Source organism: Aethalodelphis obliquidens, unplaced genomic scaffold (assembly GCF_003676395.1).
Source record: "Aethalodelphis obliquidens isolate GAN/ISIS:26980383/991018 unplaced genomic scaffold, ASM367639v1 scaffold53, whole genome shotgun sequence".
Taxonomy (NCBI): Eukaryota; Metazoa; Chordata; class Mammalia; order Artiodactyla; family Delphinidae; genus Aethalodelphis; species Aethalodelphis obliquidens.
Genome location: NW_020837997.1, coordinates 7,509,331 through 7,534,845, shown reverse-complemented (window position 1 = coordinate 7,534,845; position 25,515 = coordinate 7,509,331). Strand labels below are relative to the sequence as shown.

The 25,515-nt window shown below is 55.4% G+C and overlaps 1 protein-coding gene, 1 long non-coding RNA gene and 1 pseudogene across 2 annotated transcripts; 2 read left to right on the top strand and 1 right to left on the bottom strand.

Annotated features, from left to right (window-relative positions):
* Positions 1–2,071: 2,071 nt before the first annotated feature.
* Positions 2,072–2,171, top strand: LOC113609003 (uncharacterized; annotated as a pseudogene).
* Positions 2,172–5,420: 3,249 nt separating this feature from the next.
* Positions 5,421–15,092, bottom strand: CDC37 (cell division cycle 37, HSP90 cochaperone). Its single transcript, XM_027085197.1, has 8 exons — positions 14,850–15,092; positions 8,958–9,239; positions 8,512–8,620; positions 8,294–8,409; positions 8,081–8,203; positions 7,265–7,447; positions 7,093–7,164; positions 5,421–5,999 (listed from the first exon to the last, which is right to left on the bottom strand). Exons 1-8 carry the CDS (start codon positions 14,949–14,951, stop codon positions 5,847–5,849), a joined length of 1,140 nt encoding a protein of 379 aa, XP_026940998.1. The 5' UTR covers positions 14,952–15,092; the 3' UTR covers positions 5,421–5,846.
* A 138-nt stretch (positions 15,093–15,230) lies between these two features.
* Positions 15,231–24,099, top strand: LOC113608606 (uncharacterized). Its single transcript, XR_003428370.1, has 4 exons — positions 15,231–16,574; positions 17,246–17,491; positions 22,234–22,341; positions 23,130–24,099. It is a non-coding gene; the product is annotated as an uncharacterized LOC113608606 (long non-coding RNA).
* The last annotated feature ends 1,416 nt before the right edge of the window (positions 24,100–25,515 follow it).

Below are 25,515 nucleotides of genomic sequence, written 5' to 3'. Positions count from 1 at the left end.
GAAATCCAATTTTGTGGTCTCAATGTCTCCAGGAAACAAAATTTTCCCACCCTTTTTTTTCTTTTTAATTGTTTTTTGGATTTTTTAAAAAAATAAGTAATTCATTCACATAGTTCCAAATCGAAAAGGCACAAAATGGTTTTGAGGACAAGTCCCCACTCTGCTTCCAGCCCCCTGACACCCATCTCATTACTGAATTCAAAACATGCTATGGTTTAATGGTTCCTCAAAAAGAATTACCAGGGGCTTTCCTGGTGGCGCAGTGGTTGAGAGTCCGCCTGCCGATGCAGGGGATGCGGGTTCGTGCCCCGGTCCGGGAAGATCCCACATGCCGCGGAGCGGCTGGGCCCAGTGAGCCGTGGCCACTGAGCCTGCGTGTCCGGAGCCTGTGCTCCGCAACGGGAGAGGCCACAACAGTGAGAGGCCCACATACCACCAAAAAAAAAAAAAAAAAAGAATTACCATACGATCCAGCAATTGCGTTTCTGAGTGTATACACAAAGAAAGCACAGACTCAGGGAGATGTTTGTACATCTGTGTTCATAGCGTCATTATTCACAATAGCCAAGAGATGGGAAGCAACCCAAGTGTCCAACGATGGATGAGTGGGTAAACAAAATGTGGTGTATTCTACAATGGAATATTATTCAGCCATAAAGAAAAAAAAAAGAAGGAAATTCTGGCACATGCTACACCATGGATGAAACTTGAAAACACTATATTAAGTGAAATAAGCCAGGAACAAAATTACAGATATTTTATGAGTGGGGACTTAAGTGTTTAATGCATACAGAAATTCTCATACTTGGACTTCCCTGGTGGTGTAGTGGTTAAGAAGCCGCCTACCAATGCAGGGGACACAGGTTTGAGCCCTGGTCCGGGAAGATCCCACATGCCACGGAGCAACTAAGCCTGTGCGCCACAGCTACAACTACTGAGCCCACGTGCCACAACTACTGAAGCCTGAGCGCCTAGAGCCCGTGCTCCTCAGCAAGAGAAGCCACCGAAATGAGAAGCCCATGCACCGCATCAAAGAGTAGCCCCCGCTAAAATAAAATTAAAAATAAATAAATTAATTTAAAAAATAAAGTATACAATTCAATTAAAAACAATAAAGTCTTGTACTTAATACCACTGAATCGTACCCCTCAAAATTGTTAAAATGGGGACTTTCCTGGCGGTCCAGTTGTTGTGACTTCCAGATCCCACTGCAGGGGCCGTGGGTTTGATCCCTGGTCAGGGAACTAAGATCCTGCATACCACGTGGCGTGGCAAAAAACGAAACAAAACAAAACAAAACAACACAAAATGGTTAAGTGATCAGTTTTGTTATGCACATTTTACCACAATTAAACACACACACACACACACACACACGTGCGCGCGTGCACACTTACGGAATGCTTACCCTGTGCTGTGTTCTCAGCCGTGGGGTTTTAGCCATGAACAAAACACAGGAATCCCTGCCTTTAGGAAGCTTACATAAACCAGATAAATACTAATAAGCCCACTTGTGGGTTTTGTTGGAAGGTGGAAGTGGTGGGCAGAGAAGAGTGGAGCAGATAAAGGGTATAGGGTGCAGGAGTAACTTGTTTTAGGCTCTGTCCTCAGCACCCAGTGTAATTCCAGGCCCCCGGCAGGATATGTGTTGCCTATGAGCAGCTGTGTATTCAGGGCTTCCTCCTATAGCCACAAAAAAAGAGGACATTGCTTCACTCAGCTTCCATGTCCTTGGCTTCTCGTGGGTTCTGCCGATGGGGAAGGCTGACAGGAGATCAGAGGTGGGAGACAGACGAGGGTCCCTATTCCCTCCCTGCCCAACCACCGTTGGGCAGTGGTGGTTTCTCTGTGGCCACATAACCTGCAAGGAGCCCCTTCTTCACGGCTCCAGATGTCAGCAAGTTCTGCTCCCTTCCCATCCTTTTTAGTCCTGTCGAAATCTTCCCACTGTTGCTAGTTCCGGGTGCCTTATGGAATTACAACGCCCCAAAGATGTTCATGCCCTAATCGCCAGTGAGAATCAGGAATTAAGAATGCTACTCAGCTGACTTTAAGGTAGGGAGATTAGCACTTGCTTCAGCGGCACGTATACTAAAATTGGAAGGATACAGAGATTAGCATGGCCCCTGCACAAGGATGACGCGCAAATACGTGCATCATTCCATATTAAAAAAAAATGATAGGGAGATTATCTTGGTGGACTCAGTGTAACCACAAAGGTCCTTAAAAGTGGAACGGGGAGGGGACTTCCCTTGTGGCACAGTGGTTAAGAATGTAGGGGACACAGGTTCGAGCCCTGGTCCAGGAAGATCCCACATGCCACGGAGCAACTAAGCCCGTGCGCCACAACTACTGAGCCCGTGCTCTAGAGCCTGCGAGCCACAACTACTGAAGTCCGCGCACCTAGAGCCCGTGCTCCGCAACAAGAGAAGCCACCGCAATGAGAGGCCCGCGCACTGTAACGAAGACTAGCCCCCGCTCGCCGCAACTAGAGAAAGCCCGCGTGCAGCAACAAAGACCCAATGCAGCCAAAAATAAACAAATTTATTTCTTTTTTTAAAAAGTGGAATGGGGAGGCAGAAAAAGAGGTCAGAGTGATGTGACAGAACTTGATTCATCTTTGCCATCTTTGAAGATGGAGGAAGGGGGCCATGCGCCAAGGCGCACAGGCAGCCCCAAGAAGCTGGAAACAGCAAGGAAATGGATCTTACCCAGAGCCTCCAGAAGGATCACAGCCCTGCCAATGCCTTGACTTTAGCGCAGCGAGACCCATGTTAGACTTCTGACCGGCGGAAGGGTAAGGTAATGCATTTGTGTTGAAGCCACTAAGTTTGCGGTGATGTGTTCCAGCAGCCACAGAAAATGAATCCACTCAACACACATCTGTTGGTTCTCCTGTCCCACTCACATCATTACATTTTGTTCAGTGAAACCCTTTGGAGTGGAATTCTGTTTGCCGCTAAGACCCAGCCAATCATGCTTCTGGGAGCTTACTCTATAGGTGGGATGCCTGTCTTCGTGGAAAATGGTGCGCAAAGGTGTTTCGCTGCATTGCTTGTAAAATTAGAGACGGAAAAACTTGCAAGTGTTAAAAACGCTGGTGAAATAAATGCTGAGATGTGCACATACTGGAGCTTTCTACCAGAGTAGAAAGAATGAGGAAGTGCTGATGAACTGATAAGGAAAAATCTGCAGGGCCACAAGGTTCAGTGAGAAACAGCAAAGACGCGCGTCGCTGACTGCAGTGTGTTAGCTCTGTGTGAAAAAGGAACGGAAGGGGTAAGATTACATTTGAACTTACAAAAAGAAACCCTGGAAGGAGTCACGAGACACCGTAGACGGTGGGCTCCCATGGCTGGGGGCAGGGAACAGCGTGGGTGGTGGGTGAGTAGAGAGAGAACCTACTCTATGTGTCTCTCTTAATAGCTGGTGTTTTAAATCCTAGCCGGTGTTAGGGTGAGGCAGGCGAGGCATGAAAGCAAAGAGGGCGCCAACTCAGTAATCGAGATAAATATTTTAATGTAATATTTTCCAAAAACACCATTAATGTGAAAAAAAACATGATGAACAAAACATTGAAATTTTAAGTCAAAAATCAGTAACAGGGCTTCCCTGGTGCCTCAGTGGTTAAGAATCCGCCTCCCAATGCAGAGAACACGGGTTCGAGCCCTCGTCCGGGAAGATCCCACATGCCGCGGAACAACTAAGCCCGTGCGCCACAACTACTAAGCCTGCACGCCACAACTACAGAAGTCCATGCACCTAGAGCCCGTGCTCCACAAGAAAAGCCAACGCAATGAGAAGCCCACGCACCGCAACGAAGAGTAGCCCCCGCTCGCTGCAACTAGAGGAAGCCCGGGCACAGCAACGAAGACCCAATGCAGCCAAAAATAAATAATTTTTTTAAAAAAATCAGTAACAGCGCTGAATTCTACTGAAGCCTGAGGTCAAACAAAATATCAGAAATATGGATTCTATCTTTGAAAGTTTTACAGTAAAGTATTAACAAGTTGACGATCCTGAGTGGATCCTGGATGGATGGGGTTTATCCAGGGCCTTAGGAGGGCCCCCCATACCCCCCCCCACCAGCCATTCTCATCTATATGAAAAGCATTAGGCAATGCCACTCAGGTTTGCAGCTCACTGTTGACCCCTGGTGGTGATCAGCTTGGACACAAAGGCATTTACTGAGGGCCAGGACCCCTTCGGGGCGCTGGGAATATTTTAGGACCAAGACTCAGTTTGTGCCGTGGTGGTGCTCACAGCATAAAGGAGACAGCAATACACACATCAGCAAAACCAGGCAGGTGAAGAAGCTGCGAGGCCAGACGTGATGGGTGACTCAAAAGGCGGGTCAAGGAGGACCTCTGGGAGGAGGTGGCAGAGCTCTGATTGGAGTGAGAAGCAGCTGCCAAGGGGTGGTGTCCCCCAGAAGAGGTGGGCAGTGGGCTTCACGACCCTTGGTATTTCATGTCTTAAAAGTTGATGTGTCCTTGTTTATTATAGTATTCTTTAAGCCTTTCCTGTGGCCCGAATATTCCATTACCTTTTAAAGGAAGACTGCTTTCAAAAGATTACTTTTTCAAGGGAAGGGTGTTCAAGCAGAGGGACGGGCATGTGCCAAGGCCCAGATTTTGAGCACCTGGGTACCAGGCGCCATGCTTGCCTGTACATTATCTCACCTACACCTCATCGCAACCCTGGGAGGAGAGCATGAACATTACTCTCATTGTACAGAGGGGGACACTGAGGCTGAGGAAAGTGCCCAAGGTCACACTGATAAGAAAAACTTGAAAGTGCTTAAGGATCAGCAAGGAGGGAGTTGATGAGAAGGGGAGGACATGAGACGAGGGCAGGGAGGTGACCAGGCAGATGGTGTAGGGCCTGGCGAACTGCAGGGAGGTCTTAGGCTTCTGCTCTGAGGGATGTGCCCTGACTCAGGTGTTCACAGGTGCCCACTGGCGGCTGCCTGCTGGGGTCCAGTGAGGGCAAGGAAGACAGGGAAGAGGCTGGAGTGGGCATGCAGGCCAGAGGTGACAGGGACCTGAACCAGGGTGGAGGACGAAGGGCAGTGGACAGACTCAAGATTTGTTTTGGAGGCAGAGCTGGCCACGTGGAAGGTGAGACACGGTGCAAGTTGATGCTCCTGAACGGACGCTGGGGGGTGGCTCAGAGGGATGAGATAATCCCAAGACTTACGGCGGGGGGGGGGGGGGGGGGGGAGTGAGAACCCTTGACACAAAGGTGTCCTGAGGAAGTGTTCCAGGCGGCGGAACGACACATTCCTGGAGAGCCTGGAGTGAGGACGGAGGACATTGCCCATTTGCTGCAGGGCAAAGCTGGGGGCATCACAAGCCCAGCCGCCAACACTGACCAGGGGTCCCTCCCACCCTGCAAGAGAAGAGCTGTGCCAGCCCTCCTGAGGTCTCACGGAGCATCTGAAATCCTTTATTGGAAGATAATTGCTGTTTACTATGTAGGAGACTCAACAGCAGATGAACAGTGAAAACGGAGCCCACAGTGACTGGGGCAGGGCCCTCAGCTGGGGACCCCACCCATACCCTGTGGACCAGCCTGGCAACCTCTACCCCTCCCTGGACCCCCAAGCCTTTGGCATAATGCTGAAGTGGGGGAGCTGCAGGCAGTGAAGCCCCTTGACTCAAAGCAGACTTGGATGAGCGCTCGGGGAGTGGGGTCAGTGGAGGGGGGTGGGCAGGCCCCTCCGGGCTAGGTGTGGGAGCAGCCAAAGTGGAGGAAGCCAGGAGCTGGGGAGATGGTGTCTATTTTTGTTTTCTGAAAAGGGGCGCACAGGGGCCTGCAGGCAGTCGGGCAGCAGCTGAGGTGGGTTATGCGCTGACATCTTTCTCGTCACCCCGACTGGAGGCTTCCAGCAAGGGGTCCCCGGGACCCGCCTCCTCCTCTTCTTTGGCCTCACTGGACTTGGAGTTGGGGACCCAGAGGCCGGAGTCGATGCAGCGCTGCATGTGGTACTTCGCATCCTGCAGGGAGAAGGATGGGTTGGTGAGGCTGGGCTGCCATCTTCTGGTGGCCCGCCTGTCCCCCGCACATCCTCGAGCCTCCTTCCTGCTCTTTCTAGATTACAGTTTTACCAAAGAACTGCGCGCAATGATGGAAATGGCCTGTAATCTGTGCCGTACAATATGGTAGCCACCAGCCACGTGTGGCTACCGAGTACTTCAAATGTGGCTGGTGCAGGGGAACTTTAAAGCTCACTTAACTTTAATTCAAGTTTAAACAGTGTAGTCTAGAACAAGGGTGAGCAAACTTTTTTGTAAAGGGCCAGACAGTAAATATCGTTGGCTTGCGGGCCCTATGGTCTCTGTCAAAACCTCTCAACCCATCATGCCTCAACTTTATGGTTGTAGCACAAAACCAGCCACAGACAAGATGAAAATAAACCAGCCTGGCTGCTGCATTCCAATCAAGTTTTATGTAGAGACAGGCAATGAGCCTGCAAGCCACAGGCGGAAGACCCTTGGTCTAGATGTTCATTCCCACAGAAGCATCTAGAAACCCTGGGCCAGGTCTTGCGACTAGACTTTTTGCAGATGAGGAAAGCAGTGTGGCCAACGGGGTGAGACAGGCAGCAGGAATGGGGTCAAACCGAGGTCTATCAAGACTCAAAGTATTTACCTACCAGCGCGGTGACTGCTCGAAACAGCTGCTGTTTTTACCAGCACCTACTACGTGCTCAGCCCTCCCCATGGATTTCGTGAGTTAATATCGAGAGAAAGTGGTTTGATGAGGTAACTGAGGCTGGAAAGGGACCCCCTCCTTGGGCCACTCTGAGCTGCTGGCAAAGGTGGGGTCAGCTGGTGTGCTCATCAACAGTCCGCAGGGACAGGGACACTCAATCTGGACGCCGAGCACACAGTAGGTGCTCAATAAATGTAAGTGGGCAGGTGGCACAAAGCCTGGCTGCCTCGTGTGCTGGCCACACGGTGACAAAACGTCCCCTGTTCCTTTGAGAAGCCCAGGAGGGACACTTCTACCAATGATGTGGGCAGCAGAGCTGGAGGGGGCGGGGGAGACACATCGCTCGCCCAGGTGGGCTTGGGCGCAGTTACTCACGGTGGGGTCCATCTTGCTGATGGCATCTTGGAGCATCTGCACATCCTTCACGTCAAAGCATTTCTGGAGTTCCTGTGGGTGCAGAGGGGTGGGGTCAGGGCCTGGGTCCCAGGGAGCCTGGGGACCCCACTGGCTGCCTGCCTGCTGCCCGCCAGGGCCCAGGGGGCCGCACCTCAGGGAGGGACTCGTAGACCTCGACGGGGTCCAGACCGCCGGGGCCAAGCCGCTTCCTGCGCTCCTCCTCCTCGTACTCCTTCATGGCCTTCTCGATGCGCAGCTTGGCCCGGCCCCGCACGCGGTCTTTGAAGGCCTCCAGCTCGTCGTTGAAGCCCTCCATGTACTGACGGTCAGCAGTCTGCGGGGGGCAGGGGCGTGCACAGGATTGAACTGGGGGAGCCAAGACCGCCCCACTGCAGGTCCTCAGAGATGCCTCAGGGCTCCCTGCATCTGCTCCTGAACTGACTGACAGGCACCCTGGGCCTCAGGGCTCTCCTCTGCCTCCTCTGAGCTCGACTTTACACCTCTGTGCTCACGACCCCCTGCCCGCACAAGCCCCTGAACCACAGACTCGTGACACCCACCTCCTCCGGGTCCTCCTGTGGAGTTTAGCGGGCATCTCAAATGCAACACAGCCACCCCGGAGCTCCTGGTCACACCCCTTAGTCTGTCCTGCAGCTCCCCCAGCTCAGCAGGGATAGCTTTGCTCTTCAGGTGCTCAGGTAAGAAACCCACAGGCATCCTTGACTCTGGCCCTCACCCCAGCTTAGGACTTTCAGCACATCGTGCCAGCTCGGCTTTCCAAATCTGCCCAGGAGCCGACCACTCGTCAGCTCCTCCGTGGCCCAGCCCTCTCCTGATTGAGGAGAGGACTGATCACAGGGGCTTGAGTCCAAGTAAACCCATGTCTGTCTCCCCCAGTGGACCGCAGGCTGGTTCCCTGAGGAGGACCACCCTCCACTCTGCCCTGGCCACTCCGGCCCCTCCCTACCTTGATCTTGGTGAAGAACTGCCGGAAGCAGGCACGGGGGTCCACCTTCAGGCTCTTGGCCAGCTCCAGGATGAACTGCATGACGATGGTCTGGTGGGCCACCTGCTCCATCAGCGCACATTTCTGCCAGGGGAAAACAAGCACGGCGTCACCAAGTGGCGGACCCAGGGCACAGCCGAAATTTCCCCAGCCCCGAGGGCAGGCTCCACATACCTCCTCCACCTCTAGGTCAATGCACCAGATGACCAGGTAGTTGGCGGTCTCCTCACACACCAGGTGGACGTTGTCCGACAGGTACTTCTGGCTGTCATCCCAGCGGCGGAGCATGCCTGCGGGAAGGTGTTGGCAAGGTGTTGGAAGGGCCCTGGAGGCAGAGGCTAGCCCCTTGTCACGTGCACCGCCCACCGGGCCCCCACCTGGGCCCAACTTACCGAAGTGCTTGATCTGTTTCTCATACTTCTCCACGAAGGTTTTGTGTTTCTGTTCCCTCACCTCCTCCGACTCCTCCTCCGCCCGCTCAGGCTTGGTATTGACCATGCTCTGTGGTGGGGTGAGAAGGGGAGTGGGCTGGGGCGAGGCTGTGCGGCGCCTCAAGCGTCGCCGGGTGGGCCGCGGCCGCAGCGCCCATCCCATCCAGGGTGGAGGTGGTGACGGCGCCATGAACATCAGCGTGGTGGAAGCGTGGGCGTGGCAGGTGTGGCCTCGGACTAGGGCCTTCGGGCAGATCAGAGGGGGGGTACCGGTGGGGTGCCGCACCTGCCTGGGCCCCCACACATGATCCCCTCACCCGCCACCTCCATCCACCCGTCCCTGGACCTGAGCAGTCCCCTCGGCCACACCTGCCACCGTCTGCCGAGCGCGCCCGGCCCTCGCACACCTTGCTGAAGCCGTCCTTGCTGAGCGTGTCCACGTTCCAGGGCATGCTCTTCTCCTTCTTGCGCATCTCCTCCAGCTTCTGCTCCCAGCTCCGCTCCTCCTTGCGCAGCTGCTGTGCCTCGGCCTGCAGCCGCTCCAGCTCGGCCCTGCTGCCCTCGCCCTCGGCCACCTCCAGATCCTTCAGCTTCCGCTGGCACTCGGCCACCTTGCGCTTGCACTCGCGACAGCCCCTGTCCAGCTCCTCCTTTTCTTTCTGGAACTGCTCCATGCGCTCCACCCGGGCCTGTGGGACAGGCACGGCCCATCACTCTGCGGAATGGCTTGTCCCTTGACCCCAGCCCCAGGCCCAGGACCCCAACAGCTGCACCTGGAATGACCCCGGAGAATGTCAGCACCAACCTCCGTGTGCTGGACTCCCAGCTCCCGCTCTCGCTCCTACAGGTGCACCTGAGCCAGGGCGGGTCCCTCTTCTGCTCAGAACCCTCTACGGCTGCCACCTCACTTGGAGCAAAAACCTAAGTCCTCCCTGTGACCCGCAGGGCCGTGCGCAATCTGTCCCGTGCCCTCCATGGCCTCACCTCTTCCTGCTCACCCCCTCCCTCCAGCCACACTGGCTGCCTCACCTTTTCTCGAACCCACTTCAAACCTCAGGGCCTTTGCACTGGCTGTTCCCTTGGCCTGGAATGTTCTCTCCCCAGATACCCCCCACCCCGGCATCCTTAACATCTTCTTTTTAAAATATATATATATCATTTATGTATTCGTTGGCCACGCCCTGCAGCATGCGAGATTGCGGTTCCCTGATCAGGGGTTGAACCTGTGCCCGCTGCATTGGGAGTGTAGAGTCTTAACCACTGGGCCACCAGGGAAGTCCCCCTTATCATTTTCAAATGTCCCTTACAGGGAATTCCCTGGTGGTCCAGTAGTTAAGACTTCGTGCTTTCACTGCCGAGGGCCCGGGTTCAATCCCTGGTTGGGGAACTAAGATCCCACAAGCTGCGCAGTGCGGCAAAAAAAAAAAAAAAAAAATCCCTTACAGATGAGGCCTTCCTTGACCACCCAGCTGAAGGTCTCAACCTCCCCCTACCCTGCTCTGCTTGATCTTCCTCCTCAGCACTTGTCACCCGACAACAGCCTGTGACAATTATTTATCATGTTTCGGGCACTGTCCTCCTCCAAGGATACTGGCTCCACAAAGGTGTTGTGGCTCCAGAGCTGGGCCTGACACACAGTACGGACTCAGGAAAGCCTTGTTGGATGTAATAAAGTAATAAGATGCTGGATAGAGGCCTCACCCCTCCCCAGGGTCTCGGGTTCCCCCTCCTCCCTGGAGCCACCCTCAGTAACACTCGGGCACCCTCCTGCGCCCACCATGCCCCTCAAGCCACCGCTGCTTGGGTGTCCCACAGGCACCTCCAATTCTGTGCCCCAAACTGAACTCCCCACCCGAGCCCCCCAGACCTGTTTTTCTGCTGTGTCCTCCCTCAGCAAAGAGCCTGCCCCCGCCTCCTGTCCCAAGCTGAGGCCTGTTGTGAGCCCTGTCCCTCCCTCTCTGCCACCAAATCCTGACACTATTTTTTTTTTTTTTTTTTGGCCACGCTGCGTGGCTTGTGGGATCACAGTTCCCCAACCAGGGATTGAACCTGGGGCACGGCAGTGAAGGCCTAGAATCCTAACCACTAGGCTACCAGGAAACTCCCCTGACACTTTTCATTTCCAGTTGTTTCTCCAATTTGCTCCACCCTGGGTGCTGCACCTGGATCTGCAGAGGCCCGCTCAGCTCTGTCTCCAGGCCAGCAGGCCCTCCTGAGCCCAGCCTAGTGCCCACCAGCCTCCTGTCCCCCCCTACCCTAGACGCCACTCCTCAGACCTCCTCTTCCACTGCACCCCATCTCCTCAGTCCCCCATCCTGACCCTTATCAGATCACTGGGCCCTGTCACTCTCCAACCCTGCTTGGCTCCCAGCAGTGCCTGCTCAACCCAGACCAATGACTGAACCCTGAGAGGTGTCACCATCTTCCATTGCTGTCGCCCCAATCCAGGCTCGGAACCTGCCACAGGAGTCTTTGAAATGTACCTGTCTGACCACAGCCCTCCCTGCTACCTCAGACTGGAGTGTCTGGGTTCAGAGGGGACCCCAGACCCCTGCCCCATGCTGGCCAGATGGCCAAGGCTCCTTGGGGGGTTGGGTTGCAGGCCGATGCCGGCCCCTGTGGTTGATGCTAGCCCTGAATGGACCAGCTCTCTCCTGACTCTTAGCCTCTGCACATGCTGTTCCTCCCACCTGGAACTCTCTTCCCCTTACTCCATCTGCTTTGTCCCCAAGTCTCAGCTTCGACAAAGCCTTCCCCCAAGTGCCCGACCCCCAGAGTCACTGAGCCCCAAAGGCCCCTCTGTGATCATCAGATGACGTGATGAGATGCTAGTGGAAGGCCTTGGGGCACCAGACCTGGGGTCATATCTCACAGCCACCATGTAATGGCCGGGTGTCCCTGGGCCAATCCCCTAACTTCAGTTTCCTCATCTGTCAGATGCAGACAATAGTGCCAAGGTTGCACTGAGAAAAGCAAAAAAGGTTATAAAAGTAGACAGTCCAGAGCCGTGCTGGGTGCTCAGTCAGCACCATTCCCACGTTGGCTACTGTCATTACTGTCTGTCCAAGGGGACAATCTGTCTCTCTCTGGGGACTGTACTGGGGCTCAAACAAGAAAATGTACTTCGAGTGCTTAGCTCGATATCCAGTAAATGCTTATAACTGGTAACTGGGAGCAGTTGTTACTGTATCATCAGAGCAGCCCAGCTCCACCACTTACTGGTGATGTGACCTTGGCCAAGTCTCATATCTCTCCCTGCCTTGGTGTCCCCCTCTATGAAATGGGGTCTCACAGGGTTGTTTTGAGGACTAAATGAGTTACTCCCAGGAAACTGCCTGCAACACAGCATTCAGTATACGTGTCCTCAACTGTCATCACCGCCGTCATGGCCACGGCCACGGCCACGGCCACCAGAATGGTCCGCTAACTTGCTTCTGTGCTTTATTAGAGGCCCTAGCACAGGGCCAGGAAGACAGTGGGTGAGAAGCGGGAGACCTGAATCCTTCTCTAACGCCCCACAGGACCGACATGGCCAACCCTGAGCCTCACTTTTCCCACTCGGATGAGGCCCTCGCCTTGCGGAGGACACACTGTGGCCTCTGCCACCTCTCTTTTTCCACGATGGGACTGTGTCACCTGGAGCCTTCCTGCTGCCTTATGGCATTATAGCTGGCCTTGGGTGGCAGCAGGAATCTACCACACTGCTGGTTTCTGCTGGACGGCCATCAAAATCTTCCCGGCATCCTCTGAGCAGCCGCCAGGGAGGCCAAAGCTAAATAAAGGCCTCCTGGAGCTGCTGGGGGTGGCAGCCTGCCCGGCCTGAGCTTTACGCCTCCGGGAGGGGCTGTAGCAGGCTGGGAAGGGCAGAAGCCTTGGCAGCGAGAAGGGGCCACAGGTATCACTGCCCTCCTTACAGACAGGGGACCCAAGGCTCACAGAACCTGGATACCACACAGCTCACTGGGAGGAGCCACAAGAAACTAGTACTGGTGGCTGTTTCTGGGCAAGGGAGCCAGGGAGCTGGAGCTGGAGCCGGGAAGACTCGCTGGTCCCCTTCTGGAACCTTTGGATTATCTTTTTACCATGAGCGTGAATTACATGAGTAATAATAATGATAGTGGCTAAAGTTTCTACACAGTTTATTACATGCCAGGTGCTGTCCTGAGAGCATTACACACATTAAATACATAAGGCAACCCTCACAACAACCCTATGAGGTAGATACTGATAAGATCCCCAGCTGGAGAAATTGAGGCACAGAGAGATCAACACTCACTGGGGGCAATGCAGCAGGTCAGTGATTCAGCAGGAGCCAGCATCTGAACCTGGGTGGGCAGGCCTGTGCTCAGAAGCACACCAGGCTACCTTTTCTCTAATCCCCCTTTCCCCTCTGGTCCTGCTTACTCCCTCCCGGGCCCTGAACCAAGTTCTTTTCAGATCTCATTTCGTGTCATCCTTACGATGGTCTCATGGAGGCGGGGTCTCGCTCCCCCTAAAGCAGCAATGGCCCTGTGGCAGGGCTGGGATGAGAACCCAGGCTTGGTAGCCGCTGAACCGGGTGCTGGAGACACCAGGCTCCCTGCCTCCACTCCAGCACTGGGGCTCCCAGTGGCAGGCCAGGAAAAGGTTTTGTGCCAAGAGGGAGAAGGGTGTGGTGGGAGGAGGATGCTGCAGGAGAGGGGACATCAGCCTCCCAACTCAGCAGGACCAAACCGTCCTCCCCACGGTGATATAGATTAACTATGTTACAGAAATAGGTGTTCCCAAGAATTGCCTTGAGAGCTTGCAGAGATCTTCAATATTTCATAATAAAATGTTACACGTGTCAAGAAAGAGAAGTGCTAGAACTTTCTCCTTACACTCCAGGGGCCCACCCGGCAGACACTACCCAGGAGGCTGCTGCTTTAAGGAATGGGTTGGAACTGGGACTGGAAACCAGATGTAGGGACTAATGCTGGGTCTTGGCAGGATGGGGAAGGGCCCTTCTAGAAGCTTCTAGATAAACGACTGGGAGCTGATATATGGGAAGGTGGGGTGAGGAATTCCTAACTGGAAGATTCTGAGAGACATATGCCCTCAGTCTGAGAGTGTAACAAGCATAGGAATGTGGGTGCAGGAGCTCTGATTTGGTGGAGCAGATTAGAACATTAGGTCTCATGAGAGCCATTCTGTTGGCCTGAGAGCGCTGCTGGTCAGGGAGAGGGGTGAGAGAACACACAGACTTGGGATTCTGGGGTCTGGATTTGGGGGAAAATAAGTAAAAGAAGGGGCAGGGAATTTGGAATTAGACTGGGAGGGTTCCTGGTAAAAGCAGGGTCAGTGTGGGTGTCTGAGAACAGCAGACCAAACTGGGGTCAGAAGGAAGCTGGGGTGGGTTTAGGTCCTGGACTTGGGTTTGAATGAGGCATTCCAATGCTGGCGGAGGTTCCTACAGGAAGCCTGTCTCGGGGGTGGGCGGTGACTGGGCCTGCAGTACCAAGTAGGGGCAGGGGCTCTGGCTGGGCAGGACGCCACGTGAGTAGGGTTTCCTGATGCAATAGGAAATTGGGTCTACAGTGCATGAGGCTGAAGGAGAGCAGCCGGAATTGGATGCTCCATCAGGGCGGAGCTGGTGGTTCAGTCTGAAGGGGAACCAGGTTTCAAAATTCCAGTCCTAGATGGGACTGAGGGTCCTGGTGGGGCACCGGTCTACGTTCTAGGGAAGGGGTCCTGGGTGTGGGCTGGAGTCCCAGGCCAGGAACAGAAATCTCGGGGGAGGACAGAACTCCTTGCTCTATTGAGAGGAGCAGAACCTCTAGATCTAAATGTGAATCACCGTCAAGATTCCGAAAGGCAGGTCACAGACTAGACTTAAAGTATTGGGAACTCTGGGGGTTGGAGGGGCCAATGGGACATCCAAGATCATAAGTGGGTACCCGAAAGGTTCAGGGTGCAGATTCTGAGGTAGAATTCTAGGTGTAAGTGGAAGGTCCCAAATGGATTGGGGGGACACGTCCAAAGCTTGTCTTGGTAGTCTAAACTGTGAAGAAGGTGCCCTAGGGGTCAACTGGGAGTTCCAAGAAGAAATTGGAAGGGGAGGGGGGAGGGGGGAGGGCCCAGGATCGCGGGCAAGGAACTCAAGGGTCTCGGCAATTCTGTTGCCCCGGAGTTGAATCAAGGAACCCCGGGCGATTCTGAAAGTCCAGACTGTAGGGTGGGAAACCCAGGTGTCAATGGCTGGGCCCCCAGCAGTATCAGGAGTCAGAACTCTGAAGCGGAGTCCCGAGAGTGGGGGAAGGCGCTGGGCGCGCGCGCTCTACCTGGTGCCGCCAGCGGAAGAGGCTGGCTGTGTCGATGTTGGGGTGCGTCTCGTCTTCATCGTCAGACACCTCGATGTGGTCCCACACGCTGTAGTCCACCATCTTGCCTCCGCGGCCCAGCCCGCTCCGGCTCTGGCAGCAGCAGCAGCGGCGGCGGCAGCAGCAGCGGCTACGGCGGTAGCACCACACAGACTCTGCCCGCAGAGCCCCGCCCCTTCCGTTTCCGCCCGGACGCGGGCGCCCCCGCCCGCGCGTGACGTCACATCCCTAGTAACCGCGGCAGCGGCACTGGCGACCGAGGTCTTAAAGACCCCTGCGCACGTGTTCCGGCTCCCCGAAGTCTTCGCCGAGACCTCACCCCATCGGGCTTGGGGCCTCCGCTAGGCACCTCCTAGGGGTATACGGGTGGCTTCTCCAACCTTGAGCTCCCCTTCTCTCCCGGTGCCCCACGGTGGGCGTTTACGGCGTCCGTGAGGGGGGCAGTTGGCGAGACTGAGGGAGAGGATTGTCCCCTTAGCCACACCGCAGTGACGTCAGACCGAGCCCACTGCTGGGGCCGGGCCTCGGCGAGAAGACCTCGCTCCCGCCCCTTGTGAAGAGGAACTTAACTTTGTGCCTGATAGGAACGGACATTCCCAGTCCGAGGGGTACAGGGCCCTGCCCTGGGAGGGTCTAAGTAAAGGAAGGATATGGCCCTGCCCTTGAGGAGTCGGAGGTGGGCGCGATGTAGCCCTGCCTTAATGGCTGGTGTTTCCCCGGCTCGGATCACAGCCTACCCCTCGCGTCCGTATCTTCTGCCTCTTTAGCGGTGATTCGCGCATACACGCCCCCTCTGGAATCACCCGGACCACACTAACTGGCCTCGGGAGCCTGTCCACTGCGTCCCCCCGTGCAGCCGCTGGGTGTCGCTAGTGTCTAACTAGCGGCCCGTGCTCTTGGCCTCGCGCCGGGTGGGGGTGGGGGTGGGGGTGGATCTTGGCTGTGAGCACGGCGGGGGGTCTTGACCCGTTGAAGTACTCTAGGACTGCTCGCAGCGCCCGCCCCCTTCCTCGTCCCGGGCGCTAAGGACTCCATTACACTGAGCTTGGGCGACCCCAGCCACACATTTTCATACGTCCCTATCCACGCTGTGACACCGGGATGAAAGGCTTCGTTGCAGCCTAGGGCAAGGATTATCTCAGATTAAAGGGCGCTGGGGGGACAGGGTGGACTGCAGGAGCTTCAACCGGGAGGCTCCTGGTGAAGGGAGCCTCTTCCAAACTCCCCCAGAGCGGGCGTTGGAGGGAGGGGGTGGAGCGACTGGAGTAAAGGTCTCTAAAAGGGTGCGGGTGTGGGGGATTCCCCTGCCCACGGAAGGGGAGGGGCCATTCGGACAAAAGCTCCCGCCTGCTGCCGCCCCTCCCCCTCGCGCTCCATTCAAACCCGCGAGTAGGCGGGCGGGGGCGGGGGAGTCCCCCTCTCCTCCTCCTCCCCCTCCAGCCCCGGCAGTCCAGCATCACAGCGGCAGTCAAGTCCCGGGCACGCGCGCGCAAGGACCCACACCTCGGCGGGTCTCACAATCTCTCTCTCTCTCTCTCTCTCTCTCTCTCTCTCTCTCTCTCTCCTCTCTCGCGCGCACACACACACACACACACGCACCAGCAACAAACGGTCTGGACACCCCCGTCCCCTACCGCCCCTCAGGCCGGAGAGGGCGGGGCATCCCCTGCCCAGCCCCCCTGCAAGGTAAGCTTTGGACCACAAGCTGCGGTGGCGAGGGGGACCAGGCGCCGGGAGGGAGGGGGTCTGGACGGGGGGGCTTCCCTCGCCCCCCAAGAAAGTCAGGGGCTCCCTGTACGCCCTTTGAGGGCTTCAGGCCGGCCTCCAGGCTGAGGGTATGTAGGCAGGACCCCGGATGCCGGATTCCCGGGTAGGCGCGAGGGTCTCTACCTGGCTTCGGAGACCGGAGCTGCCTGGCCCCAGGGAAACAGGGTCCCAGGAGCCCCAGCTCCCAGAATTGGGGACAGGGCGCCGGAAGCTCCCCGATCAGCGCCAAGCATTTACTAATCTCCTGACAACACAGCATCTCCAGCCTGGGGGACTGAGACAGAGACCCCTGAGTTGCTTTGCACTGCCCCTCGGACTCCCAACCGCCCTCCCCCCATCAGCGCACCCCCTGCTGGGCGTCTTGTACCTGTGGGGTGGGGGTGGGGGACTGGGAATGCTCCTCCAGGCTCCCAAGCTTCCTCTGCTGCATCCCATAGCCACACACTGCTTAGCTGCGGCTGTGGGACTGGGCAAACGGCTTTGCCTTCCTGAGCCTCAATTTCCTCATCTGCAAAGTGGGTAATGACACACCCAGGATTCGGGGAGGTCATGCATGCGAGTCTGCCATTACGCCATCATTTATTTTACAGCTCATTTCACACATATTTCCCAAGAGCCTACTGTGTGCAGACAGCCTGTGACCAGGCTGTCAGGCTACAGCAACCAACAAGACCAGCTGGGTCCCTGCTCTGCTGACCCTGGACACTGGTGAGGGAGCAAGATCAGTGTGTAAACAGAGAAATATCCACGGTGATTTCAGACTGTGAAGACTAAAATTTCACGAGGCATAGAGAGTGACTGCAGGGAAGGATGTTCAAGATTAAATGAGATTTACGGTTTGTATCTGCCTTCCTGGTTCACTTTCAGCTCCATGAGGGGAGGGCCAGGTCTAGAAGAGTGGTTGGTACACAATAGGTGCTCAATAAATGTTGAATGAGTTAAAGAGGGGATTAGATTAAGACTATTTTCATAGCACTTTAGATCAGGTAGGAGGCTTATCACGAACCAATCCATCCTCTCTCCTATTTTACGGATGAGGCGAGTGAGTCTCTAAGGCCCAGAAAAGGGAAAGATGTCGTCAAAGGCAATAAGGGAGTTGACGGGGTGTCATCATTCCCACACAGGTGAGGGTGGCTAAAGGAATGGTTTTGAACAGCGGGGAATGGAAGAGAGTAGAGACCAGACTTGAGCACAGGTCCCTCCAGGAACCCATGACACCCAGCCAGTGCCCATCTCTCTCCCCATACCACACAGACACAGCCCTGCATTCATCCATTCAACAAGTATTTACTCAATGCCTACTATGTGCCAGGTGCTCAGGACACAACAGCAAACAGAAGAAAACCCCCTACGCCCATGGAGCTGACATTAAGTAGAGAAAACAGAGAAGAAACAACATAAACTAACGAATAAATATATAACAACAAACTGTGATTAGGACGGTGATAGAAATAGCTTGTGACAAGAGAGAAAAATGGAGGGGTCTACTTTGGGTTGGGTATCCAGGAAGACCTCCCAGAGGACTTTCATTACTCTTCAAACACACACACACACACACACACACACACACACACACACACACACAGACTTTGATCCAGACAAACATAATCACATACCACATACAGGCTGGAGCCTGAGAACCTTAATAGTGTGCCTGAGGCCCCATAGCTACTGGGTGGCCATGCAGAGATTTGAACCCAGAATCCACATTTCTAACCAGTGTACTTCCCACTGCACCCACATGCATGTACCCTCCCCGCCTCCACACACACACATACTCAGAGTCACACAGAGACACAGCCAGCCTCATGCCCACATAGACTGATATGGTGTCACTTTGTCACATACACACACTCCTGTAGGTACGGTCTAGTCTCAACTACACAACACTCAGACTCCCAGAGAGTTCCACCTGTCCAGTTGCATGTGGACAGCTGTGTACAAAGTCTCACTTTCACACAGGTGCACGCGCACGCGCGCGCACACACACACACACACACACGCATGCCCCGTGGGGAGAGGGGCTGAGAGTCCTTCCCAGCTCCAGGTCATGGAGCTTGGGTAGTCATTGTACCTCCTCAGGCCTGAATGATCTGGGGCAAGCTGTGGACAAGCGTATTCATCCTCATTTCCATGCCTCTTTGGCTGCCCATCACCCTGTCCTTCTGAAGGCAGTGGAGGTTGGGTGAAGCCAGTGCTCCTCTGTCAGGCCAGGCCAGGGACGCTGACAAGCTGGATGGGGGAAGAGGCCTCTTCTCAGCCTGAGCCTGGTGCCTGCTCTGCCATCTGGAACCCCTCGCCAGCTGGCTGCTGCGCAGGGGAGGGGAAGGCAGGCTTAGCGGCTCCCGTCCACCTGGGCACTCAGGCCAGTTTCTGAGGCCCTGTGTCCCATGCCCAGGTTTCTGCCAGAGATGATTTCTGCAAATGTGCACAGGTGTCCAGACAGTGGTGGCATGTGTGTCTCTACCTCTCTCCCCTGGCCTCCTTCCTTCCTTCCACAAATCCCTGAGCATCTACAATGAGTTGTTATGGGCGCTGAGGGTACAGCCAGGACCGGCTAAAGAATTCTGCAGAGCCCAGGACCAGATGAAAATGCAAGGCCCCTGTTTAAAATTATTAAGAATTTCAAGACCACAACAGCAGTGCATTAAACCTTCTAAGCATGGGGCTCAGTGGGACTGCTTAGGTCACGTGTACATGAAGTTGGCCCTAGATCAAGACAGAAAAATCCCCTGCCCTCATGGAACTAAGGGGTGGGGGCAAGCAGAAACATAAACATGATACCTCAGGGGTGATAAGTGCTGAGAAAAGAAGTAAAGATGAGTGAGAAACAGAGGGTGATGGGGTTGGGGGAGGCATCCATGCCAGGGAAGGCCTCTAAAAGGAGGTGACTTTGAGCAGAGAGGTGAAGGAGGTGAAGGAGTCAAGTGGATTTATTCATTCACTCAAGAGACATTTGTTGAGTACCTACTGTATACCAGTGTTGTCCTAGGTCCTGGAGATCCAGCAGGGGACAAAACAGACCAACATCCTGACCTCATGTCCTAATCAAAGGACAGGCAATAATAAAATAGGTAAATTATATATCTTGTTAGAATGTTGTAAGTCTAAAACAAACAAAAGGAAAGCAGAGCCAGGGAGATCGGGGGTGGGAGAAGCGCAAGATATCTGAGGCTGGTTTTCCAGGGGAGGGAAAAGCAAGTGCAAAGTCCCTGAGGTCTAAATATGCTTGAAGTGTTTGAGGAACAGCGAGGAGGCCAGCGGGATGAGCGGGGAGGACGGGAGGAATTGAGGTCTCTGTGAATGTGTAGCTGTCTCCCATGTATGTCCACAGCGCCACTGAGTCAACAACAGTGATAATTGTTAGTATTATTAAGATAGTGGCTACTGTTTCATGAGCACCTACTATGAACCAGGCACTGTGCTCAGAACCTTACATGCATTATTTCATTTCATCCTCACAACAACCTCCTCAGATAGGTATGAATATTATCCCCATTTTACAGGAAACTGAAGCTCAAAGAGGCTGGGCAACTTGCCCCCAAATATACAGCTAATAAGTGGCACAGTTAGGATTTGAATGCATGTCTGTCAATGTAATACTGGAGCCTAAGCATGGTCCTTACTACATGGCCCTTTCTCTGCCTGTCGGAGCATATGTGTCTGTCTGCGTACAGAGGAGAGGGTGCCTCTTTCTCTGTATGTCTAACTCATTCCTTCATTTATTCACTCAGCATTCATTGAGACTATGTGTGGGGGACCATGATGAATGGGTACCATTTCTTGCCCCCACAGAGCTCTAGTGGGGAATACAAATAATTACAACCCCAGATGATGAGTGCTTTAATAGGGGCAGAACAAACAGCAGTGGGAGCCCAGAACATGGACTGGCTCTGTCCGGCTGAGAAGTGGAGGTGACCTTTAAGCTATCTTTACACATTCATCCATTTGTTCAACAATTGTCTGTCATAGACTTGCCTGGTGCTAAGCACTACGTGGGTGAGATGACGTTTACATTCACTTCTACTAGTTCATATTGAACTGAAGTGCTAGTTAGAGCTATATGACAAGAAAAAGAAATAAGAGCTAGTCCATAGGAGACCTAGGAACATTATTAATATGCTCTTGAGTCCTCAAAACAATAACTAGACATTTAACAAATAATTATTAAGAGCCTACGATGTTCCAGATTCAGTTCTAGGCACTGGGGATATATTAATAAAATAGATAAAATATTTTTGTCCTCCTGCAGCTGATATTCTAGTATGGGACAAGACAGACAATACAGGTAATAAGTAAATTACATAGTATGTTATGAGGTGATAAATGCTGTGAAAAAATAGAGCAGGATAAGGGAGTTTAAGAATCCTGAGGGGATAGCAACTTTAAACAGGGGTGGGGTGGAGAGAAACACCAGGAGAAATGCTGAAAAGGTGAGATGTGATTAAAGACCTGAAGGATGTGAGGGACCTGCTGATGTTTAAGGGGGAAAGTTCCAGGCAGGGGGAACAGAAAGTGCAAAAGCCCTGAGGCTAGAGTTTGCCTGGTGTGTCCAGAAACAGCCAAGAGGCCAGTGTAGATGGAGCAGAGTGAGCCTGGGGGAGGGTGGGAGGAGATGAGGACAGCAGGACTGTGTGAGCCTCTTGTTGAGGACTTTGACGTCTCCTCTGAGGGAGGTGAAAGCCATGGAGGGCTCTGAGCAGAAGAGGGACATGATCTGACTTGGGTTCTAACAGGCTCCCACAGGCTCAGATGGTAATAGCCTTTATTAAGCACTTACTGCGTGCCAGACGCAGTTCTTCGAGAATTCAATATGGTCTGATCTCATTTCATTCTCGTATAGACGCTGCAAGGATTATCATTCCATTTCACAGAGGTGAAACTGAGGCTTAGACAGTTTAAGTCACTGACCTACGGGCCACACAGCAATAATTTGCAGCGCCTGGGTTGACGGTGCAGCGAGCGAGCCAGCCTTCCCCTCCCGCAAGCTTTTAGATAGGGATTGCCGGCAGCAGAGCGCACTCATAATCGGGAGTTGCGTCTGTGTCCCTGTCTGTTTCTATTTCCACGCGTCCCTGTCTGTCTCTGCGCGCCTCTGCCTGCGCGTCCCCCATCTGTGCCCAAGCCGCCGTCTCGCTGCACCCGGCCCCCGCACATCGGAGCTATTTCGGGTTTAGGCATAAAAGCCCAACAGCTCGGAGAAGACGCTTCCTCCTGCCCCCGACTCGGACCACGCGCCACACGCGGCCGGCTCTGGGAGCTCCCTGTCTTCTCTGAGGGATCCCCAGGCTGGAGAAGCCCCCGCAAGAGGACAGGTGGGGGCTGGGGCGACCCGGGCCGGAGGCTCTCGGCCCCCCAGTGGCCAGTTCAGGCATTGACTCTGCTCAGAGCCCAGTCGAGCATCAGCTGTCGCTCTGGCAACAGACGGGCGACGTCACCGACAGGCGGTGCGTCAGCCACCTGCTGACGTCACGCCCCAGGAGAGGCAGTTGGCGAGGGGCGGGGGCGGTTTCCATGCTCAGCCGGCAGGGGGAGCCCCCGGGAGCTAATGGCGGATGCCTTCGGCCTGGTCCTGCAGGAGGCGCTGGCCGGGGCCGACATGGCCCCTGAAGCCCCCAAGGCGCGCTAGTCTGGCGGGATGAAGAGGAGTCGCAGTGTCCTGTCGGTGGCCCGGACCGGTGACGAGGTGCGAGGGGCGGGGCCCGGGCTTGGGCTGCGACGGGGGGGGGGGGGGGGGTAGGGAGCCCTCTAGAGACCAAGACTGACTGCTCACTAAGCCTGGCTTCACTTCCCCCCAGGCAGCAAGGAGTCTTGTCCCCTTGTGCCTCAGTTTACTCCCTTGACTTCAATATTCTCCTGCTGCCCAAATTAAGGGCTCTCAGCCCAGGGATAGAAGGCAGGGTCTTCCAAGGGGCTTTCCAAATAGGGAGAGGATTGTAGGGTGGAGGGGAGGGTGCTGGGGGTGAGGCCTTGAGGGTCTCAGATATGAGGAGAGGGGGCCACAGACGTTTAGGCCAAGAGGGGGCTTCCTGGACGTGGAGGGTGGTGATGTGCTGGCGGGGTTTCACAGTGAAAGGCAGAGTACAGGCATGAGGGCCCAGAGCCCTGGCCATCCAGTGGTTAAGAATCCATGCTTCCACTGCAGGGAGCACGGGTTCGATCCCTGGTCAGGGAACTAAGATCCGGCATGCCGCGTGGTGTGCCCACACACACACACACACACACACAAAAGTGAGAGGAAAAAAGGGAGTCCCACAAAAATTATGGCTGAGAACGGGCACCCTTCAGATGTAAGAGCTGAGAAGGGACCCTCTGTGGGAGGGATTAGTGAGTGGCTAAGACGTGAGAGGGGCACAGTAGCCTATATCCCCATCGGCCACCATCTCAGATGGTTAGGGAGGGACGTTACTGCAGGGAGGGGCTCAGAGCTGCCTGACCAGGCTGCACCCCTACCCCGCCTTTGTCACACCTCAGAGGCCGCGAGATACCCCCGAGCCCGGCCGAGCCAACATGCTCGGGGCTGCCCTCCGACGCCCTCGCCGACGCCTCTCCATGGGCCCAGGCCTGGGCTGGGCTGAGCCTGAGCCCTTGGACACTGGGGTCCCTCTGCCACCACGGCCCACCACGCTGCCACTGCTGATCCCCCCGCGGATTTCCATCACCAAAGCTGACAGGTAGGCAGGAGGTGGACCAGGCTGGGAGGTGGGGTGGAGGAACAGGGCCACCTGGGCTAAGTCCAGCCACCAACCCTTTCCTGTGCTCTAGGCTCCTGGCTCCCTGTGTTTTGCAAAAGCAGCTGAAACTTCTCCTGGAGCCTGGTGGGTCAGGTTATGACATAACCCCGCCCCCGCAAGAGGCGCCTCTTGCAGCCTCTAGGAACCCCTTCTTCCATTTTGCAGCTGCCTGAGTCAGCAAGGGGCAGGATTTCGGAAAGGGTTTCAACCCTCCAGTCCCCAACGATGCTCCCATAATCAGAGAGCTGGGACAGGCTAGGGAGTGAGCCTCCCACCAATCCGCCGTGCACCTCTATTTCCCTTTCTGAGAGGATGCAGTTTCTTCAAGGCCTTAAAAGGAGATGGTGGGACCCTGGAGGAGGTCTGGACTGGCATCTTTCTTTCTCCTGAGCTCAGCTTCACACTGCACTTCCTTTGCTCTTTCTCATCTGGGGCCCTCGGAGAGCACTTCAACCCCCATCTTGGCCCAAGGATGAATTTGAAAGCCAGACAGCTGCCACTGTTCTCTGCAGCTTCTCTCAATCTCCCCACCCACCCCTTTGTCTACTCAGTCGGAGGGCTCCAGGGTCTCTGCTTGGGTCATGGTACAATGGTTCAATTCCAAATGGGGGAGGAAGTGACTGTCATTCCCCTCTCCAGTGGTCTAATGTACCCCCCCCCAAAAAAAAGAAAGAAAATTCCTCTAGCCTCTACCTAGTTCAGGCCACAGATCCAACTACCAGCTCTGGCCCACTGCCTTGGGCTTTCCTTTTTGTGCAGCCCCAGCTGTGACCTGACCCCACCCTCAACCCCCCCCTGTGTTACCCCCCCCCGAGCTTTGACAAGACTACACCACCCCCCCCCCCCCCCGCCAAGAATTTGGTCCAGCCCAAGACCCTCAAGTGATCTGGGGAGGACTTCCAGCCCTTACCGATCCCCTAGAAGCCTTTTTGAGTATGCACTTGTGGGGAGGGTCCCTGAGAGAAGCTGGGGGACAGTTCTGGCCTCTGGGACATCCAGCCGCTGCTAATGGGAGGGCGTTTCTGGCTCTGCGTTCGCCCACGCCTGGAGCCCCCTCTGGCGGGGAGAAAAGAGGCTGTGAGGGTTGGAGACGGGCTTTGTTTTTTCTTTTTTTTTCCAATAAGAACAGTGTGGAGGGAGGGCGGTGGCAGACGGCAAGGCTTGCCCGGGGGGAGCCCTTGAGGGGGGGCGCGCGGGGGCGGGGCCTGGTTGCGCGTACTTGCACCCAAGCTGGTTAATCCGAGCGCGCAACGGCCGGGGGCGGGCCACTGGTGTGTGTGCTCTGCCCCCCGCCCGGCAGCCACCGACACCAGTGCTCGGCCTGGGTCGGGGCGGGGGAAAGGGAGGGCGCTCGGATTCCGCTAGCTCTCTGCTCGCTCGCGCTCAGCGCGGCGCTGGGGGAGGCGGGAGCGTGAGTCACGGCGACTCCCGATTTAGGTGCCGGAAGGGGGGCTCTGCCGGCGGGGGCAGCGGGGAGGAGGCGCGGCTGTTTACTCGCCTGAAAAGGGCACGGGGATGCGTCCCGCGGCTGCCCGGGACCTGCCTCAGTTTACCTGCTGCAGAAGCGCTTTAGAAGGAGCAGCGATACACAGAGCGGTGGGCGGGCAGTCGGGGTATCAGAGCCGGGGTGTCCTCCTGGAGCCACACAGAAGGGACACACCCCAGTAACACCTCAGAGTGGCCCCAGGCCGGCCACACACACACACCAACACACATGGACTCCCTCAGACACCACAAACAACAGAGGCTGAATCGAGTGCACAGCTCCGCGAGCGCGGACCCACCACAGTACACACCCAATCGCGGGGGAACACAAGCACAGACCCCAGGCCACCAGAACAGACCCTGTGAGAGGCACACACCCTCCAAACAGGCAGCACACGTGCACACACTTCCTTCAGCCACAGACACGCAGATACACGCACAGCGAAATCCAGGTAAACAGGCAGACCGCAGCAGCCAACCACGTGCGCACACACACTTCTAGCAGACACCGAAAACACACATCCCTCGGAAGAGGCCACGTGCGCGCACATACCGCCCCCGGACACACACCATCACCGTCCTCCGACCCACCAAAAGGAGATTCCCCGAACACCGTCGCCGCCCGCTGCAGGGACCGCATC

Coding starts and splice junctions, on each gene's coding strand:
- CDC37 (XM_027085197.1), bottom strand. CDS start 14,951: ATGGTGGACTACAGCGTGTGGGACCACATCGAGGTGTCTGACGATGAA. Junction 8,621..8,957: donor GCAAGGACGGCTTCAGCAAG/GTGTGCGAGGGC, acceptor ACCCCACCACAG/AGCATGGTCAATACCAAGCC. Junction 8,410..8,511: donor GAAACAGATCAAGCACTTCG/GTAAGTTGGGCC, acceptor ACCTTCCCGCAG/GCATGCTCCGCCGCTGGGAT.